At 46.7% G+C, this 20,962-nt stretch overlaps 1 protein-coding gene across 2 annotated transcripts in view; it reads right to left on the reverse strand.

Moving 5' to 3' along the window:
- SQOR (sulfide quinone oxidoreductase) overlaps nt 1-19,763 on the reverse strand; it is a 32,440-nt gene extending 12,677 nt beyond the window's left edge. Inside the window, exons 1-4 of one of the 2 annotated variants that reach the window (XM_080980474.1) lie at nt 19,612-19,763; nt 4,996-5,247; nt 1,868-2,038; nt 734-787 (exon numbers count right to left, since the gene is read on the reverse strand). In XM_080980474.1, coding sequence (XP_080836600.1) covers nt 734-787; nt 1,868-2,038; nt 4,996-5,229 — 459 coding nt within the window. In that variant the 5' untranslated portion in view covers nt 5,230-5,247; nt 19,612-19,763. Of the gene's footprint in view, nt 1-733; nt 788-1,867; nt 2,039-4,995; nt 5,248-19,114; nt 19,224-19,611 lie in introns of those variants that run through there. The other variant, XM_080980475.1, reaches the window with a different exon arrangement.
- Nucleotides 19,764-20,962: the final 1,199 nt, after the last annotated feature.

Here is a 20,962-nt window from a genome sequence, read left to right on the forward strand (position 1 = left end):
CCCACTGAAGTGGGCACTGGGCAGCAGCAGCTTTCTCCAACCTGGTGGACTGTTGATGTTTTGGAATATAACTGCCACAGATTATCGCTTTTTTATTTTTATTATTAATATTCTGTTGGCAGACGCCCAGAGTGGTTGGGGAAACCCAGCCAGATGGGCAGGGAATGAATTATTATTATTATTATTATTATTATTATTATTAACAAAACGACAATGTAATGACATAATTTTGGAACCACTTGCAAACATTACATAAGCTATGTCATTTCACCACAGCGGACAGCTCACTGCGAGAAGCCAAGTTACAGGGAACCAGGCAGAGGGCCTTCTCGGTAGTGGCGCCCTCCCTGTGGAACGCCCTCCCATCAGATGTCAAAGAGAACAACAACTACCAGACTTTTAGAAGACACCTGAAGGGAGCCCTGTTTAGGGAAGCTTTTAATGTTTGATGTATTACAGTGTTTTAATATTTTTTTGGAAGCCGCCCAGAGTGGCTGGGAAAGCCCAGCCAGATGGGCGGGGTATAAATAATAATATATTATTATTATTATTATTATTATTATTATTATTATGTTGAATAATGCAATTTGCGGCAAGATTGCAGCAGAACAGAAGCGGCGCTGCATAAGACAAATGCAGAATGGGCAGTAAAATGATGCCCAAAGTAACTCTTTGTATCCTGCTTCACACCAGAGTTTTTACCAACAGAGACTGTTTTAAAATAAAAAAATACCTTTTCAAAATGTAGCTGGAGCCCAAGGGCGATGATCAAATACTTGTAAGATATCTGTAATATAAGAAAGTCATTAATTACATTGAGCATCTTTGCCAATCTATGCTACAAAGCTGTCTTTTCATGAGCTTCATTGACCATTAACCCTATAGATGTCTACTCACATGTAAGCCTTATTAAGTTGAATGGGACTTGCTCCCAGGTCAATGTATGTATAGTATTGCAGCTTCAAAACAATCACACAAGGTGATTGTAGAATCTCCTATGACACTCCGTCTGGAAGCAATGGGTTGTACCCAACTCCTGTTCAGAGCAGGTCCATTGAAATAAATGGATCTAAGTTAGCCATGTTCATCAGTTTCTTTCTTTTACTTTTTCTTTGTGACAAAGTAATAATAATAAATAAATAAGAATAAAATGTGCACCCCACCCCCGAGACCATTCCATTGTAACTAAGCAAAATTTCTACACCTCTTGCGATGGTTTGACCCCTTTCCCTTTTAATAGTATAAATTCTATAAATTATCCTCAAAATCATTTCTCCTGCATCTTCCCCGTCTTACCTTAATGGCACATGTTAATTTATCGTTAATAGCTATATCCCACACCTCTTTATACCATTCTTCCATTTTATATTCTGCTTGCCCCTTCCACTTCCTAGCTATAATAATTTGTGCAGCTGTCAATAATTTGTGAGCAGGTCCTTCCTAGCCTGCGAACCTTCCACCCCATCGTAAATCGATAATAATGCTACCTCTGGACTTTGGGTCAGCTTTAACCCAGTGGTTTCTGTTATCTCCTTAAACACCCTTTACCAAAAATAATTGTACGTCTTTACACCTCCACCACATGTGAACACAATTCCCTGTTTCCTGGCATCCCCTCCAACATAACACCGAATATTCCTTGTTTATTTGATTTAATCTGACTGCTGTTAAATAGCATCTCCAAATTAATTTGTGATGTTCATCCGTTTCAATGAGTCTACTGTGAGCAGGGCTAATATTGGATGCAACTGCTTGTCTCTAGCCCAAGTTTCCAATATTCTCCATCAAGGTGACAAGTTTCCATAAAGTACAGAGCTTCAGTTTTTGTAGTTAAGAGGATTAAATGAAGAGGCAGCTGAGAGCTTACCTTTTGGTTGTTCTCCAGATGGACACAGTTCTTGTCTGGATCCAGCTTCTGAACTCTGGATTGGATCCACTTTACACCGGAAGGAATCACACTTGCCGTTGGACGGGAACAAGGTGCCAGTGGTTTTGCTCCCGCCCCGACCAAAGTCCAGAGTGGCTGATAATAGTGCTTCTGAAAATATACATTTTTTAAAAAACCAGAAGCATTTTTACTTGGTATTATAGGTCAGGACATTAATAGGCATGATGTTAAATTGTTTTTATATGCAACAACTGCGATAAGGGTGTTGTTAGCCCAGAAATGGAAACAAGAAGAAATTCCGATGAAAGAAGAATGGCAGATGAAATTAATGGACTATGCAGAATTGGACAAAATGACAGGAAGGATTCGAAACCTGTGGAACCAGAGATTTACAGAAGATTGGAAGAAGTATCCGAATTATTTGAAGAGCAACTGTAATCAACAAATTACGCAAGAAGTTTTGTAAGGAGAAATATACAAAGTGTTACAAAGTAGAAAAAGATAGAGATATTGGTTATGAGTTTGAAATGTAATAGGGAAGATAAGAAATACATACTGAGAAATTAGACTGGAAAATTTTCAGACAGGATTGATGGAAGTCAAAAATTTGAATAAGATGTAAAAGTATGTTTAATTACTGTTGAAAATGATATGTTAAATAAACTAATAAAAATTATAATAAAAGAAATAAAAAATAAAATAGTGCTTCTGAAAAACAGGAGCAGAAGCCACATAGCCTGAGCACTGGAGGGACTTCTTTCAAAAGTCAGTTAAGCAGGTGTGATAAGAAAGGAGCATCTGTACCTCAGTCCTTAAATTGTAACATCTCCAATTAATAATCTTTAGTATGGGGGCTAGTGAACACCTGTCTTTAGCAGCCCACAGCTCAGAATAAACAATACGGGGTTACAGTAGGAATGCGGAAATCTGTCAATTTTTGTTTCTCTCTATTTCTCATTTTTCCACATTTCTACACTGCAAATTATGTTTCTTAAGTCCTTATAAAAATTCAGCAGTATTCAATGTGAATTTATCCTAAGATATACATTTGTATGCAACTTTGCCCATTATAAATTTTTGCAAAGCAAATTCCCCTCATGTTATTTTCACTAATACAGTCATACCTCGGGTTACAGACACTTTGGGTTGCGCGATTTCGGGTTGTGCACCACGATGAACCTGGAAGTACCAGAACAGGTTACTTCTGGGTTTTGGTGCTTGTGCATAAGTGCTAAATCGTGCTTTGTGCATGTGCAGAAGCGCCGAATCGCAACCCGCACGTGCACAGACACAGCGCTGCGGGTTGTGAACCTGCTTCCCACATGGATCACGTTCGCAACCCAAACGTCCACTGTATGGGCATTTTTTATACATGCTTTATTCTAATGTACAGTGGTACCTCGGGTTAAGTACTTAATTCGTTCCGGAGGTCCGTTCTTAACCTGAAACTGTTCTTAACCTGAAGCACCACTTTAGCTAATGGGGCCTCCCACTGCCGCTGCACCGCTGGAGCACGATTTCTGTTCTCATCCTGAAGCAAAGTTCTTAAGCCGAGGTACTATTTCTGGCTTAGCGGAGTCTGTAACCTGAAGCGTATGTAACCTGAAGCATATGTAACCCGAGGTACCACTGTATGTAGTTTTGTACACAATAGATGGCTGGAGAACAGCAGAGCAAAATTCAGAGAACTGCAAATTCTGATGGATTGCTGCGTTTTGGTTCTCACATGGTGCGAGTTACAATGATTTGTCTTTAAAAGTGTACTGAATCAAATGTCTCCCTTCTCCCTAGCCTACAGCTGAATGCGTGCTCCGACTCCATATAGGGAAGCTGCAGATTATGTTCACCACCTGGCGACAAATTTTAATATTTCAAAATGCGTAAACTCAGCCCAAGTCCTGGATGTTCTATTTCTAGATTAGAAGAGCAACCCACACCCCGCCCGGTGAGTGATCTTTCCAGGACAAAAAGCATTTGTTGTTCTAGATGCAATGCAAAAAGACAGGAATGTTGCAGCCCCCTAAGTATCAAAAATGAAGGCCAAAACTGAGACAATTTATACGTGGGTGAGCAGCATTCAATCCTACCCTGTTTAACAGGAGAACATCTTGTCTCAGGCAAAAATGATCTGAGGGTGCCTCTCTCTGATTGCTTGCTTAAAGTCCTGCCATGGAGTGTTGTTCTTTAAAATTTTTAAATCATTTTTATTTGATTTTACAAATGAAAAATTATAACAATACCAAATACATATCCGTATATAGAGATTTCTCTGAATCTCGAGACGAGCCCCCCCATCCCAGGCATGGGTCCTCTTGTCAACATTTCCAACTGTATTTTATTTCATTGTCTATATTTTATATCTGTCCATATTGTCCATCGTATTTGTTACACTACAAGTGTTATTAGAATCCTGCTAATGTTCTCATCTGCTTACAGTGGTCTCCTAAATAAATTATAGTGTTCTTCTTTTAATTTAAACGAGGCTTACAAACTTCGAACAGTAAATTTCTCCCCCAGCAGACCTAAAGGGTAAAGGTAAAGGGACCCCTGACCATTAGGTCCAGTCGTGACCGACTCTGGGGTTTCACGCTCATCTCGCTTTATTGGCCAAGGGAGCTGGCGTACAGCTTCCAGGTCATGTGGCTAAGCATGACTAAGCCACTTCTGGCGAACCAGAGCAGCGCACAGAAACGCCGTTTACCTTCCCGCCAGAGTAGTACCTATTTATCTACTTGCACTTTGACGTGCTTTCGAACCACTAGGTTGACAGGAGCAGGGACCGAGCAACGGGAGCTCACCCCGTCGCGGGGATTCAAACCGCTGACCTTCTGATCGGCAAGCCCTAGGCTCAGTGGTTTAACCCACAGCGCCACCCGCGTCCCTGCAGACCTAGCACCAGCTAATTGAAATTATGCACATTGGGTTTTTTTAGCAAATTTATATACACCCCACCCCTGCTCAGCTGTGAGAGAGAACTTCTCAAGATTATTCTGTCTCTAATGCCAGTGGGAGAGGAATGTGATGCATGGGAGGTAACTATTAATATTAGGAACTTGCTGCCCACTGGGATGGAGGCAGAAGGAGAAGAGGGAGAGCCATATTTTTACCTCACTGGGCTCAACAACCGCCACATTGCCAGCTCCAACTTTTCGCTTCATCCGTGCACTCATGGAGACCCCGCCGGTGCCTCCTCCTAGGACTAGCACCTCGTAGTAATCCTTCGAAGCAGACCTGGCTGTGGTGTGCAACTGGGACGATCTCATTTTCTGAACCCCCTGCCTCAGCAAAGGCACCATGGGACGCACACCGGCACACGAAGACACCAATCCAACTGTTGCCATCTTGGGACAGCGTCAAATCTGTGAAGCGATAAGGAGAGATGTGAGCGGTGAAAAGGAACGTTGGTTTACGTTACTGTTTGGGTACCGTCAGGGATTGTGCTGAGGGCTGCATTCCTCTTGATCCTGATCCTGAATCTTCCCAGGAGCAGGAAGACAGTACAGTGGTACCTCGGGTTAAGTATATAATTCGTTCCAGAGGTCCGTTCTTAACCTGAAACTGTTCTTAACCTGAAGCACCACTTTCAACACCAGTCTTGAAAGACCTACACTGGCTCCCAGTACGTTTCCGAGCACAATTCAAAGTGTTGGTGCTGACCTTTAAAGCCCTAAATGGCCTTGGTCCAGGATACCTGAAGGAGCATCTCCACCCCCATCGTTCAGCCCAGACACTGAGGTCACATCCACAGTGTTCCTTTAAAGCAGTGGTTCTCAACCTGTGGGTCCCCAGATGTTGTTGGACTACAACTCCCATCATCCCTGAGCTCTGGCCTTGCTAGTTAGGGGTGATGGGAGTTGTAGTTCAACAACATCTGGGGACCCACAGGTTGAGAAAGGCTGCTTTAAAGAATCCTTGTACCACTTTAAGAGTCACGGCTTCCCCCCACAGAATCCTGGGAAGTGTAGTTTGTTAAGCGGATTGGGCATTCTAACCCTATGAAGGGTGAACTACATTTCCCAGGATTCTTTCAGAGTAAGCACTACACATTTATTTATTTTTGAAATAATTTTTATTTGATTTTACAAGTGTAGAGTTATAGCAACACCAAATACATATCCATATTTAGAGATTTCCCTGAAGCTCCAGACTTCCTGCCTTCCCCTCCATGGGTCCCATTGTCAACATTTTCAACTGCGTATTATTTTATAATCTATATTTTGTATGTGTCCATATTATTTGTTACATTACAAGTGTTATTAAAATCCTGCTAATGTTTTCCTCTGCTTACAGTGGTCTCCTAAATAAATTATATATTTCCCCCCATTCTTTCTTGAAGTTTTTGTCTTCTTGGCTCCTGAGCCTTCCGGTCAGTTTTGCCATTTCAGCGTAGTCCAACAGCTTAGTTTGTCATTCTTCACTGGTACAAGAAAGCACCACACATTTAAAGCAGCATCATACCACTTTCAGCAGTTCCTCCACCATCACCCAAATCCTGGTGAATTCTACAAATTCTCCTCAAAATCATTTCTCCTGCATCTTCCCCGTCTTACCTTAATGGCGCATGTTAATTTATCGTTAATAGCTATATCCCACACCTCTTTATACCATTCTTCCATTTTGTATTCTGCTTGCCCCTTCCACTTCCTAGCTATAATAATTCATGCAGCTGCCAATAGATTTGTGAGCAGGTTCTTCCTAGCCTGTGAACCTTCCACCCCATCGAAAATTGATTACAATGGTACCTCAGGTTACATACGCTTCAGGTTACAGACTCCGCTAACCCAGAAATTGTGCTTCAGGTTAAGAACTTTGCTTCAGGATGAGAACAGAAATTGTGCTCTGGCAGCGGCGGCAGCAGGAGGCCCCATTAGCTAAAGTGGTCTTCAGGTTAAGAATAGTTTCAGGTTAAGTACAGACCTCCAGAACGAATTAAGTACTTAACCTGAGGTACCACTGTATAATGCTACTTCTGGACTTTTGGTCAGCTTTAACCCAGTGATTTCTGTTATCTCCTTAAACACCCTTTGCCCCCCCCCCAAATGTACATATTTCCATCCCCACCACATGTGAACATAATTTTATACACTTCTGTCGCATTCCCCCTCCTTTACTCATCTTTTTCTAAACTAAAAAGTCCTGAATGTTGCAACTTTTTCTCCCAGGGGAGTTGCTCCCTATTATTCTGTTTTCCCTCGCCCTGCAGACTTCTCCTGACAGGAGGAAGTTGGGGAAAGTGGATGACGTTCAGTGAAATGTCGCAAGGCTGCTATATTTGATATACACAGAGCGCTCATGTTGTACTCAGGACAAATGACTCATCTCTTTCGACCGTTTCCTTCTCCTTTCCAGACCCAGGCTTTGCAAAGCAGACTGAGAGATCTTTTGCCACCTTGCATCCACCCCCCTGAATTTAATCCCTTAAAAGTTGGGGGCAAAGAGACTATCTGGTGACTAAAACAAGAGTCTTGTGGCATCTTAAAGGCTACCCCAAATTTATTATGCCTAAAGCTTTTGTGGACTGCAGTCGGCTTCATTAGTCATATCGGATGAAGGAAGTAGATTGTGTTGTTTTTGCTGGAAAAACCCAGCACGATGTTTAAGAGGCCATTCGTTCGGATCAATTCTGGATAAGCCGCAAAATAAACAACTTTAGCAGCACTAATGAGCCAAACTTAATGGAATGGCAGCAAATCTATGCATTTAAACCAGGGTTGGGGCTGGGCGAGGGATCCAATTTTCAGATTGGGAAAGGTTATGGAAAACTGACATACATTTTTCGGCATGCATGAAAGAAATGAAAATGATGTACAGATGGTATTTGACTCCTAGTAAACTAGCAAAAATGTATACGACAGGTACAAATATCTGCTGGAAATGTAAAGAAAAGAAGGCACCTTTTACCATATGTGGTGGAAGTGTAAGGTTATAAAAAGCATTCTGGGAAATGATATATAATGAGTTGAAAAAAATGTTTAAACTAACTTTTATTTTAAAAAACAACAACCAGAGGCTTTTCTATTAGGAATTGTAGGTGCTGATATTTCAAAGGAGCAGAAAAGACTTTTTATGTACGTGACGACAGCCGCACGGATGCTACTAGCCCAGAGATGGAAAGAAGATAAAGTCCCTACCAGAGAAGAATGGCAAATTAAACTTTTGGACTACGCCGAAATGGCGAAACTGACCGGAGAGCTCAGGAACCATGAAGACCAAAACTTCAAAAAGAATGGGAAAAATTTATAATTTCTCTTGGATGAAAACATTATCAGGATTGCAATAGCACTTGTAATGTAGCCAATACTATGGACAAAATGGAACGACTTAAAATATGGACTGTTGGAAAATATGCAGTAGAAAAGGTTAATAATAGGACCAATGGAAGGAAAGGTGGGAAGTCTAGAGATTCGAAGGAATCTTTAAATGTGGATGTGGATGTTTGTAGTGTTATAATTTTATACTTGTGAAATCAAATAATTTTTTTTTTTTAAAAATCCCACATTGCAGGGGGCTGGACTAGATGATGCTCAAAGTCCTTTCCAACTCTACAATTCTATGGTTCTATGAGGCTGAAGCCATTTTGACCAGATTACTGAACAGAGGGGAAATGTCCTTTGGCTGGGTGCTGATTTGCCAACATAGATGCTGTTCGCTGATGGAAAATATATATATTTTACTTTTCTTCACCCATCTCATTAGAACAGCAAGGCCATGGTTATGGGAAACCGAATGTTTTGTATGTGCTTTGATTTGCAGAATGCACACACATTTATTATTATTATTATTATTATTAGGTGGTTTGCTGAGACTTCCCAGTGATTTTAAAGTGGTTCCCCCCAAAAGGGAGACCACTGTGTTAGAGGGTATAAAACTATGGCTGGACTCGCTGTTCGAAGGTCAAAAATTAAAGTTAACTTTTGCACTAGTTTTATAATTAGACAGCAATAAAAGCACAATCCTTTCTCCCCTTTTGGCAGTGGAAGAATAAACGTATAACCCAACAGCATATGCGCCATATCTTCATCATTGCCCTGTAAATAAAGCTCTTGCTATCAAACTCGTGCTCAGTGAAAAGGGGATAACTGCAAGTTTCCTTCTCCACCAGGCTCTGTGGCTTAATGATTAAACAGCAGCTTCCTTCAAATTGTAAAAAAGTGGTGCAAAGCACGCAATATAATCCCCACAGTCCTCTGTGTGCAACAGTTCAGTAGACCTAAGAGCAGCTGTCCCAAGAGCGATTGCAACAGAGAAAACATTTGGTGCCCACCTGGATTTTATAGAGCGCAAAATGCTGTCCACTGCCAGCAGCATCTTGTGGACTATAATAATAATAATAAATTTTATTTATACCCCGTCCTCCCCAGGGCGGCTAACACCAAATATAAAAACAATCGATTGAAATACAGCTTAAAAAACAAGATTAAAATACAACATTAAAACGCAGCCTCATTTCAGTGGAAACTCAATCAGAAACTTTTTTGGGGATAAAAACGTCATGTCTTCACCAAGGCTAACTATCCAGACTGGTCCTACATGGGTCAGAAAAAAGCCAGGGAAGTCCTCAAATAGGACTTCCAACACAGAAGGAGAAAGGAAAAAAAGGAATAGAAACTTGAATGGACTTATTTTACTTGGCTGCTTTTTTTGTAATAATTTTTATTAGTTTTCAATTACAATAATCCAATAATAGCCTCATTATATCAATGTTAAATTATAAGACAAGTTACAGGTAGGTAGTCATGTTGGTCTGCCCTAGTCGAAACAAAATTTAAAAAAAATTCCTTTCAGTAGCACCTTAGAGACCGACTTGGTCTCTAAAGTGCTACTGGAAGGATTTTTTTTTTTTTAATTATAATACAGTTCCTAATATCAATCATTCAAACACCAAATTATATAATTTAGGTGCCCCCCCACAGTGTGCTACAATTTATGGTTTGACAATTTACTTTATTTCTGTGTTCCAAAATCTTATTGATCTCAATTACATTCCAGTCATCATAGTAACCCCTTATGCAACAGCAGCAATATTTATAACTTCTTTTCGTGGTGACACATAAAATGGTTTATGTCTACAAGTGAAGATCTCATACTGTATCCTTGTTCTTCCTGTGTGTGACATTTATTCTGTCCATATTGTTTCTTCCTGTCCTTGTAAAATATTACGTCTATCTTTTACCAGTTGTTGCTGCTATACGTCATGCCTTGCGCGGAGCTCATGTCCCGAAGTTATGCCAAAATTACAAAAATCCAGCAGGTGGATATGGAACAACTGATTGGTTCAAAATTGGGAAAGGAGTACGACAAGGCTGTATATTGTCTCCCTGCTTATTTAACTTATATGCAGAATTCATCATGCGGAAGGCTGGGCTGGATGAATCCCTAGCCGGAATTAAGATTGCCGGAAGAAATATCAACAACCTCAGATATGCAGATGACACAACCTTGATGGCAGAAAGTGAGGAGGAATTAAAGAACCTTTTAATGTGGGTGAAAGAGGGGAGTGCAAAATATGGTCAGAAGCTTAACATCAAAAAAACAAAGATCATGGCCACTGGGCCCATCACCTCCTGGCAAATAGAAGGGGAATGGAGGCAGTGAGAGATTTTACTTTCTTGGGCTCCATGATCACTGCAGATGGTGACAGCAGTCACGAAATTAAAAGACACCTGCTTCTTGGGAGAAAAACAATGACAAACCTAGACAGCATCTTAAAAAGCAGAGACATCACCTTGCCGACAAAGGTCCATATAGTTAAAGCTATGGTTTTCCCAGTAGTGATGTATGGAAGTGAGAGCTGGACCATAAAGAAGGCTGATCGCTGAAGAATTGATGCTTTTGAATTATGGTGCTGGAGGAGACTCTTGAGAGTCCCATGGACTGCAAGAAAATCAAACCTCTCCATTCTTAAGATGGAGGGCACAAGGAGAAGGGGACGACAGAGGATGAGATGGTTGGACAGTGTTCTCGAAGCTACCAACATGAGTTTGACCAAACTGCGGGAGGCAGTGGAAGACAGGAGTGCCTGGCGTGCTCTGGTCCATGGGGTCACGAAGAGTCGGACACGACTAAACAACAACACCACCACCTTTTCTCAGCGTGAAACTGGAGTGAGGGAGAACCTATGCTCTGTACTACGGAACAACATGCGATAGCAAGACAGATGGTGGAAATCAGGAAAACTTGGCCTTCTATTTCATCCCACCCCTACAGACCATAACGGTGATATGTTTAGTTTGGAATAATTATGGCTGCAGAGACAGCAGCCAGAGGTCAGGTAAACACACATATAAAAGCGTCTTCTGGACGGCGAGAATGCTTGATGTAAAGCAGAGACGTTGTCCTCCAAGGTCTTGTTTATGCTACATACAGCCCAGCTCAATGCCATGTAAGCAAAAGGCTGCAATTTACTACTGAGCGATACAGAGCTGAAGTTGACTCCTGTTAGGGGCTGGAGCTATTTAGTAGGGATTGGAGACCATCTCGGCTGCTTCTTAGGCTGCAGACCCAGGCCATCGAGCCTGAACTTACATCTACTTCTTTGGCGATCACTCGTAGCCGAGTAAGATTGTCTTCCATAAACACAGTTTTAACTGTGAGTCTGTAAGTGACTGTGGAGGCCAATTCTGGATCCACACATCCTTCGACAGTGGGGACGTAGGTTTCGGGCGGGAGTTGATCACGGTCAGGGCCGGATTTAGGTTTGATGAGGCCCTAAGCAGCCCCTTTATATGTCCAGCTGGTCTTTGTCAACAACAAATTGTCGCTGTTTTTTGTGTTGAATATATGCTCTGTGGTATTTTATGGACATAGGTAAAGGCAAAGGTATCCCTGACCATTAGGTCCAGTCGTGGCCGACTCTGGGTGTTAAGTCGTGGGTTGACATAGCAGCCGGCACAGCGATTTCTTCAAGTAGCTCTTTATTATGGTAAGCTGGAATAGAACTGACTGCGAACAGCTCAGCCGGCCTGTATTTATAGGCAGCCGGCTGTCAACATTGTAACCACAACAGCCCAGAGTTCCCGCCTAAAATAACAGACGCGGACCTGAGTGAAAACTATCTACAGACCTGAGTGAAAACTATATACAGTATCCCCCTGTTGGCCCAGGGTGAAACTACACTACATAACACCCCTCCCCACCGAGATAAGGCGTTAGTTACAATCGTAATGGTTTCCTTATATACAGCACTACGCGTAATGGTTCAATTAAGCACAAAAGCATATCGGTTACATTTCCCATACTTAGACCAACAGTGATACCTGTCCAACAACATAGTCCTTTAAATAAGTTGGGCGCTTGGAAACTCTGCCAGACCGCCGGGGACTGGTAGCCAAGTCCGGAGGGCCACACAGTTCTCGCTGAGGCTGTGGTGCGACCCTAGGTGGCGTTGGAACCAACTCCCCTGGATCCGCTGCTGTGGGTGGAGCCTCCGCAAGTGGAGTGGTCTGAGTCTGTTCTGAAACGGCTTGGTTCGGCTCCACGCTGGCAGCTTGCGAGGGAGGTGTAGGTGGGGCCTCGCCATCTGTACGTGTCTCTTCTGGAGCCGCAAGCGCAGTTGGGGGCACCTCGGTAGTGTCCAAGTCCCCAACCCTGCGCCTAAGCTGGTCTATGTGCCGTCGCCACAAGCGTCCGTCTTCGAGTGCCACCTGGTACGAGCGAGGTCCAGTGACTCCCACTACTGTGGCTGGCACCCAAGGGATGTCCCCCACATAGTTCCGGGCAAAGACCTGGTTTCCTGGGACAAATGACCGTGGTGCGTTGGCACAGCCTGGGGGTTCAGCCACGGCAAAGTCTGGGTGTAGCCGGTCGAGCGGTGACCTGAGGCGGCGGCCCATAAGCAGTTCAGCAGGACTCCTCCCTGTGGCCGCATGAGGGGTGATGTGTTGCACGAACAAGTATTCGGCGACCCGCTCATGCCAGTCTCCCCGGTCCAGGCGCGCCAGTGCCTCTTTTGTCGAGCGCACCATTCTTTCCGCTTGCCCGTTGCTGGATGGATGAAAGGGTGCCGTTAGGGCATGGCGGATGCCCAGTCCCAAAAGATACCGCTCAAACGTGCCTGACGTGAACTGCGGTCCGTTGTCAGAGACAAGGACATCAGGACACCCATGCGTTGCAAACAGGCCTCGCAGCACCCGGATGACAGCTTCGGTAGTGGTGGAGGGCATCAGGGCGACCTCCAGCCATTTGGAATAGGCGTCCACCACTACCATAAAGGTCCGGCCGTGAAAGGGGCCAGCCAGATCGATGTGCACCCTCGACCAGGGTGTCTTTGGCGTCTCCCAGGTGTGTCCCTTAGCTGCCGGTGGTGCAGGCCTCGACTCCTGGCACGCTTGACAGGCGGACACCCAGGCAGTGATGGCATCGTCCATATTAGGCCACCAGACGTAACACCGAGCCAACGCCTTCATTTTGACAATTCCCGGGTGGCCAACGTGCAGAGCCTCCAGGACGCGCTGACGGAGTCCCTGGGGAATCACGACGCGGTCTCCCCACAGCAGGCAGCCGCGATGAGCTGAGAGTTCATGTTGTCTGGTTGTGAAGGGCTGGAACTCCGATGCAACAGGCCCTTGTGGCCACCCCCTCCACACCCAGTTGAGCACCCGGCTGATGGTGCGATCCTGGCAGATGCGGAGGCCACAGTGGCAGCCGATACAGGCGCTGCCGGAAGATCCTCAATCAGAAGGAGCGATGAAGCTGGAGCCGGGTCTTCCACAAATGCTGGAAGAGGGCAACGGCTGAGGGCGTCGGCATGGCCCATCGATTTCCCCGGGCGATGGATGAGCCGGTAGTGGTAGGCAGCCAGGAAAACAGTCCATCGCAGCATGCGTGGTGAGAGGACCGGTGGAGTTGGACGATCACCGGCGAGGAGGCCCAGGAGTGGCTTGTGGTCAGTGATGAGGTCAAAAGTCCTGCCATAGAGGTATTCATGGAACCTCTTCACTCCAGCCACAAGTGCTAATGCCTCCTTGTCGAGCTGGCTGTAATTCCGTTCCGTCGGAGATAGTGTCCTGGAAAAGTAGGCGAGCGGTGCTTCTCTTCCATCTGGAAAACGGTGACTAAGGACAGCACCGATGCCAAAAGGTGAGGCGTCGCAGGCAAGGACCAGCGGCCTGGATTCACTGTACTGTACCAGCACACTGTCTGAAGAAAGGAGAGCCTTGACCGCGTTGAAGGCCGCCGTCTCCCGATGACCCCAGGCCCAAGGCGTCTTAGTGCTAAGGAGTCGGTGAAGAGGCTCAGCCACTGTGGCTTTGTGGGGCAGGAACATGTTATAAAAGTTCAGCAGCCCCAGGAATGCCTGCAACTCCGTTTTGTTCTTTGGGGTGGGGGCCTGCTGGATAGCGCAGATCTTGGATGTGGTTGGATGAAGACCGGAGGCATCGATAAGATAGCCCAGGAACTCTACCTGTGGAACGGCGATCTGGCACTTGTCCCTCTTTACCTTGAGCCCGGCCTCCTGGAACCTGGTCAGCACGGCACGGAGGCGCTCGAACAGCTGCTGGTGTGAGTCTGCAGACACCAAGACGTCATCAAAATATGGTACCACACCCGGAAGCCCTTGCAGGAGACGCTCCATAAGGCTTTGGAAGATGCCAGGAGCCACACTCACCCCGAACTGCAACCGGCGGCAACGGAAAGCCCCCCGGTGGGTGACGATCGTCTGGGCTTCAGCAGTGGCATCATCGACTGGCAGTTGTTGATAGGCTTGGGCAAGGTCCAGCTTAGCGAAGACCTTACCCTCACCCAGGGAATGCAGCAGGTGTTGGACAACAGGAACCGGGTAAGCGTGCTGCTGAAGTGCCTTGTTGATCGTGCACTTGTAGTCAGCGCAGATTCTCACCGACCCATCTGGCTTGACAGGCGTGACGATGGGGGTTTCCCACTTTGCGTGGTCAACCGGCTCCAAAACTCCTTGGGCGATCAGTTTGTCCAGTTGTTCGTCCACCTTAGCCTTGAGAGCAAAGGGAACCCGGCGTGGCTTTAGCTTGATGGGGGCGACTTGTGGATCAAGGCTAAAGGAGATGGGCGTACCTGTATATTGGCCCAAGGTGCTGTCAAAAACCTCGGCAAAGTCTTTGACCAGACCCTCAGTCTCTGCGTTAGAGATGCAGTTGATGCCGGTGACTTCCAGGCCGAGGGCATCAAACCAGTCTAGCCCTAGGAGGCTTTGCCGCTGACCTTCGACCACCACCAACCGGAGCAGGCCCGAAAAATCCTTGAAGGCGATCCGGAACCGGCCAACGCCTACCACGGGAATGTCGTTTCCCTGGTAGTCTCTCAGGTGTACGCGGTGAGAGTCGAGTTGCCTTTTGGACACTCTGGGTACCAGTCTTTTGATGGTGCTCCATGACACGATGGACAGGGCAGACCCGGTGTCGATCTCCATGTCACATGGAGCTCCTTCAATGAGCACCGTGATGTTCAGCTTGCGTCGCGTAGGCGAGTCGGTTTGGCCAATCGTGGTTCCAGACGGGCAGCGGCAGTTGGTGAGAGCGAAACAACTTTCCTTGGCAGACTGGAGTGAAGACTTGGACTTGCGAGTCGATGAAGGGGGGGTGTCAGACGGAGCCGATCGGCAGACCTTAGCGATGTGGCCCCTTCTGGAACACTTCCTACAGATGGCGTCTCTGAATCGACACTTGGCACGGGAATGGTTGCCTCCGCAGCCAGCACATTCCGGTTGGCCCTTGGACTTCTGTTGGAACTTCCTGCGCTCCCGCTTTGTCTGGTGCACGTCATCGTCTTCACTGGAGGATGCCTCCTCACTGCTGGCCTCTTCATGATGCACCGGAACTGGCTCCCTAGCAAGACGCGGGCTGCTGGACTTGCGGATCTCCTGGGCGGAGCGTTCAGCAGCTTCTGAGGCCACAGCCTCCTCAATGGCTTTCTGTAGCGTGAGGTCTGGCTTGGCTAGGAGGCGCCGTTGCAGATGGATGTCCCGGACCCCGCAGACGATTCGATCCATCAGGGCATCGTCTAAGTCTCGGAACTCACAGTGCATGGCAGCCTGTCGCAGGGCGGTGGTGTAGTTGTTGATTGACTCCCCCTCTGCCTGGTTCCGGTGGTAGAACACATGGCGGGCAGCAATCTTGGACGGCTTTGGTGCGTAGTGGTTGCGGAGCTTCTCTTGGATCGTGTCCCATGGTGTTGCCTGGACTGCTTCAGGCGCAACCAACGCTCGGGCCGTCTCAAACACCTCAGGCCCACAGAGGCTGAGGAATAGGCCCCGCTTCCGCTCCTGTGATACTTCTGTCAGCTCGTTGGCTTGGAGGTAGCAGTCGAACCGAGCGAGGTAGGAGTCCCATGATTCAGAGGCTGGCGCAAAAAGCGGTAGAGGCACAAGTGAAGCCATGATCCCGATGCCGGCGTGAAGGGCGATGGATGGAACACAGTGCTCTAGCCAGAACAGTCAGCTCTGAATTGGTTCTGCCCAGTGATTTCGCTCAGTGATTTCGCTCTGTGATTCAGCTCAGTGATTCAGCTCAGTTCAGAGGCTGGCCGCATCTGGCTGTGCTCTGATGTCCATCCATCCCACCCTCGTCGCCAGTGTTAAGTCGTGGGTTGACATAGCAGCCGGCACAGCGATTTCTTCAAGTAGCTCTTTATTATGGTAAGCTGGAATAGAACTGACTGCGAACAGCTCAGCCGGCCTGTATTTATAGGCAGCCGGCTGTCAACATTGTAACCACAACAGCCCAGAGTTCCCGCCTAAAATAACAGACGCGGACCTGAGTGAAAACTATCTACAGACCTGAGTGAAAACTATATACAGTATCCCCCTGTTGGCCCAGGGTGAAACTACACTACATAACACCGGGGTTGCGGCGCTCATCTCCCTTTACTGGCCAAGGGAGCCAGTATACAGCTTCCGGGTCATGTGGCCAGCATGACTAAGCCGCTTCTGGCGAACCAGAGCAGCGCACGGAAGCGCCGTTTACCTTCCCTCCGGAGCGGTACCTATTTATCTACTTGCACTTTGACATGCTTTCGAACCGCTAGGGGGGCAGGAGCAGGGACCAAGCAATGGGAGCTCACCCCATCGCAGGGATTCGAACTGCCAACCTTCTGATCGGCAAGTCCTAGGCTCTGTGGCTTAACCCACAGCGCCACCTGCGTCCCTAGTTTATGGACCTAGGAGGTATCTACAGCCATTTGCACATAACAAAATATGCAGGGGCGTCTTACCCATAGAGGCTAGTGGCGCGGGGCGCTGAGGTTCCCCCACCCCTTTCCTAAAAGCTGCCTACCTGCCCTTTTCTTGCACAAGAAAAGTTTTTCCTGCCGCAGGGAAGGGCAGAACAGAAGTTGATGTAAGCTTATATTTGATTATCCAAGGCGAATGGTCCTAAGTTTGTTTATTTAGCATCCATGCCACACCCTGGGGTTTCAATAAACCATTCAGCTGCAGTCCTGTACACATTTCCTTACAGAGGAAGTGCCTTGCACCAGGCTCTATCAAGCCCAGCAGTGCCTACTCGGACTGGCAGCAACAATCCTATCACCTGCCACTTTATCCTTTTCATGAGAGATGCCAGGAATTGAACCCAGAACCTTCCATATACAAAGCACATGCTCTGCCACTAAGCTACAGCTCATTCGAAAGGTGTGCAATGCAATTTGACTGTAAAGGTCAATAGACACTGACTTCTAGGGTTATCACCACTTTCTGAAAGGAATGCTATATTATTATTATTTTTTTAAAAAAGGGTAGTAAAGGCAGCAATTCAAGCAGCACAGCCTTCCCCATTACAGTGGTACCTCAGGTTACATACGCTTCAGGTTACAGACTCCACTAACCCAGAAATATTACCTCAGGTTAAGAACTTTGCTTCTGTAAATATTTCTGTATTTATTCGTACAGTGGTACCTTTGGTTGCGCGCGTGATCCATTCCGGAGCTCCAGTCGGATCCCGAGGAATTCGCAACTGGAGGTGCCTGTTCTGCGCATGTGCACGGCGCAGTAGAGCGCTTCTGCGCATGCGCACGGGGCAAAAGCCGGAAAAATACTTCTGGGTTTGCCGTGTTCACATTCTGAAGGATATGCAACCAGAGGTGTGCATATCCAGAGGTACCACTGTATACCGCTTGAGGCCAGTAAGCACTTTGCAAATCTAAAAACCAATCTTGTTGGCATCCGTCGGTCTCGAAAGACAACAGAGCGCTGCTCCAGGGGCGAAGTCAAACTGCTGTGTAGGTGTAGGGAGCCCCAAACTGACCTCCCCGGGGCGCAAGCCTGGGCAGTGTGTGGAGATCCTGGGCTGCCCAGACAACAAGACCCCCCTCTCAGCCTCACTGATGTGGTTCAAAGGAAAACAGAGCAATATGTTTGGTACCAGCTTGGCTGAAGGAGTTGCCAGAGGAGGAGGAGGAGGAGGAAGAAGAAGAAGAGTTTGGATTTGATATCCTGCTTTATCACTAAAGGAGCTAACATTCTCCTTTCCCTTCCTCCCCCACAACAAACACTCTGTGAGGTGAGTGGGGCTGAGAGACTTCAGAGAAGTGTGACTAGCCCAAGGTCACCCAGCAGCTGCATGTGGAGGAGCGGAGACGCGAACCCGGTTCCCCAGATTACGAGTCCACCGCTCTTAACCACTACACCACACTGCCGTACAAGGCAGCATCCACCTGTCTTAGGGACTCCACTCTGGATTTGCGTAGGGTTGACTCTGCAGCCTTTTTCTTTTCCCAAATACAGTGGTACCTCGGGTTACAGATGCTCCAGGTTACATACGCTTCAGGTTACAGATTCCGCTAACCCAGAAATAGTACCTCGGGTTGAGAACTTTGCTTCAGGATGAGAACAGAAATCGTGTTCTGGTGGCGCGGCGGCAGCGGGAGGCCCCATTAGCTAAAGTGGTGCTTCAGGTTAAGAACAGTTTCAGGTTCAGAACGGACCTTTGGAAGGAATTAAGTTCTTAACCCGAGGTACCACTGTACTAATACCAATACCAATACTAATAATAGATATCAAATGATGTGAAACTGCAGGTAAAATGTGGCCTCTTAGAAGTCACAACCCTTTCCAGTCACCCAGGAAAGAAAGCTTCTCCTAACATGGAGCCTCGCTGTGTCAAATACACACATTCCCGAAATAAAACAAAAATTAAAGGACCCCCCCCAATACATGAGAAGTATTGCTCTCATTAACTATTAACCAACAAAATCACATAAAATTGAATATGATTTTTTTTTTTTTTTTTGCTCTGTCAACACCGCCTAGTAGCTTACTGGGCTGCAGCCAAATCTACACATGCTCAGAAACACTCTCTTCTGTTCCATTTGTCAGGAAGGAAGCCAGTCATTCCGGGGGTGGGGATCCTGTTGTGGCTGAACTCCCATCATCCCTGACCAGGGGCCCTGCTGTCTGGGCTTGATGGGGGCTGCAGTCCAAGAGCCCCAGTTCCCCCCACCTCTGACCCCCCAAGCCAAAAATTCTCTTGCCCTGCTGCTCCTCATTGCCCTCCAAACCCCTCAAACTCCGCCGGTGGAGTTTTGCTGGCGGGAAAAAAAGATCTGGCGACGGGCGGAGCTTCACCGGTTGAATTTCCACCTGGCGCAGCTGTTAAAGGCGCAGAGGGGGTAAAAGGAACGCTGCAAGAAGAAAGAAAGAAAGAAAGAAAGAAAGAAAGAAAGAAAGAAAGAAAGAAGGAAGAAAGGAAGGAAGGAAGGAAGGAAGGAAGGAATAGGCAACTTCAATCCTGATCCCCCCAGGAAAGGAAACTCACCGGCCAGAGAGAGAGAAACCGACCTCCCAGTTCTGCTCCCCTTAATTTCAGAGCTGATGGCCGATGGCTGCGCAGCCTCCGCCCGCCTGTTGCGCAAGAGCTGCTCTTTCGCCTATCAGAGGGAAGAGCCCGGAGGGGCCGGGCGGAGGCCGGGGCTGAAGGCAAACAAACGCCGCTCCCTCTCCGGATCAGCCTTGCGCCCCGGCATGATATTTCCCTGCGCAATAAATTCTGGGCGCTCCAGAAACGCCGGTGCGCTTAGGTGATTTTAGACTCTGGACTGCATGGAGTTATCTGTAAACACACGCACCCTCTTTTATTGGCTGGCAATGGGTTGAACCCAACTCAGTTTTACTCAAGAGTAGGCCCATTGGAATTAACACAGTTCGCGTAGAATCGTGGAGTTGGAAGGGACCCCGTGCGGTCATCTGGCCCAACCTGGTGCAAGGCAGGAATCACATACATATATATATATATATATGAATGGAAATGGTTTGTTGAATGTTTACAGATAAATTCTAAGCAGATGAAAACATTGGCAGGATTATTGCAATGACCTGCAGTTTTATAAGAGTATATATTTACAGAAGATGAATAAATGAGCAAACTAAGTTAATTTGGATATGCAGAAGATACTAAAAATAATTTTAAGGAACCGCAGGAAGAGGGGGAAGGCAGTCAAGTTTTGAAATGTCAAAATGATAGTAAAATCAGTGAAATGTGTAGAATTAGTGGAATGTATAAAATTGAAAAGTATAAAATAAATAGATAAATAAATAAATAAATAAATAAGAGTATTTTGTAATGATTTACTTGATTTAGGAGGGACGCAGGTGGCGCTGTGGGTTAAACCACAGAGCCTAGGACTTGCCGATCAGAAGGTCGGCGGTTTGAATCCCTGCTACGGGGTGAGCTCCCGTTGCTTGGTCCCTGCTCCTGCCAACCTAGCAGTTGGAAAGCACATCAAAGTGCAAGTAGATAAATAGGTACTGCTCTGGCAGGAAGATAAACGGTGTTTCCGTGCGCTGCTCTGGTTCGCCAGAAGCGGCTTAGTCATGCTGGCCACATGACCGGCTCCCTCGGCTGTACGCCGGCTCCCTCGGCCAATAAAGTGAGATGAGCGCCGCAACCCCAGAGTCGGCCACGACTGGACCTAATGGTCAGGGCTCCCTTTACCTTTACCTTTACCTTACTTCATTTGGGGGGGGCAGCTGCTCCCCTATGCCCATGGGAGGCAGCCGTTAGGAGTTAGAAATTACCAGTCTCTGCAGCCACAGCAGGCACTGTGATTCTCCAGTGGTTTGACTTCACCCCTGGAGGTGCACTCCATTGTCTTTCTGAGTCAAGCTAG

This window comes from Podarcis pityusensis, assembly GCF_964106645.2.
Source record: "Podarcis pityusensis genome assembly, chromosome: 14".
NCBI classification, from domain to species: Eukaryota; Metazoa; Chordata; class Lepidosauria; order Squamata; family Lacertidae; genus Podarcis; species Podarcis pityusensis.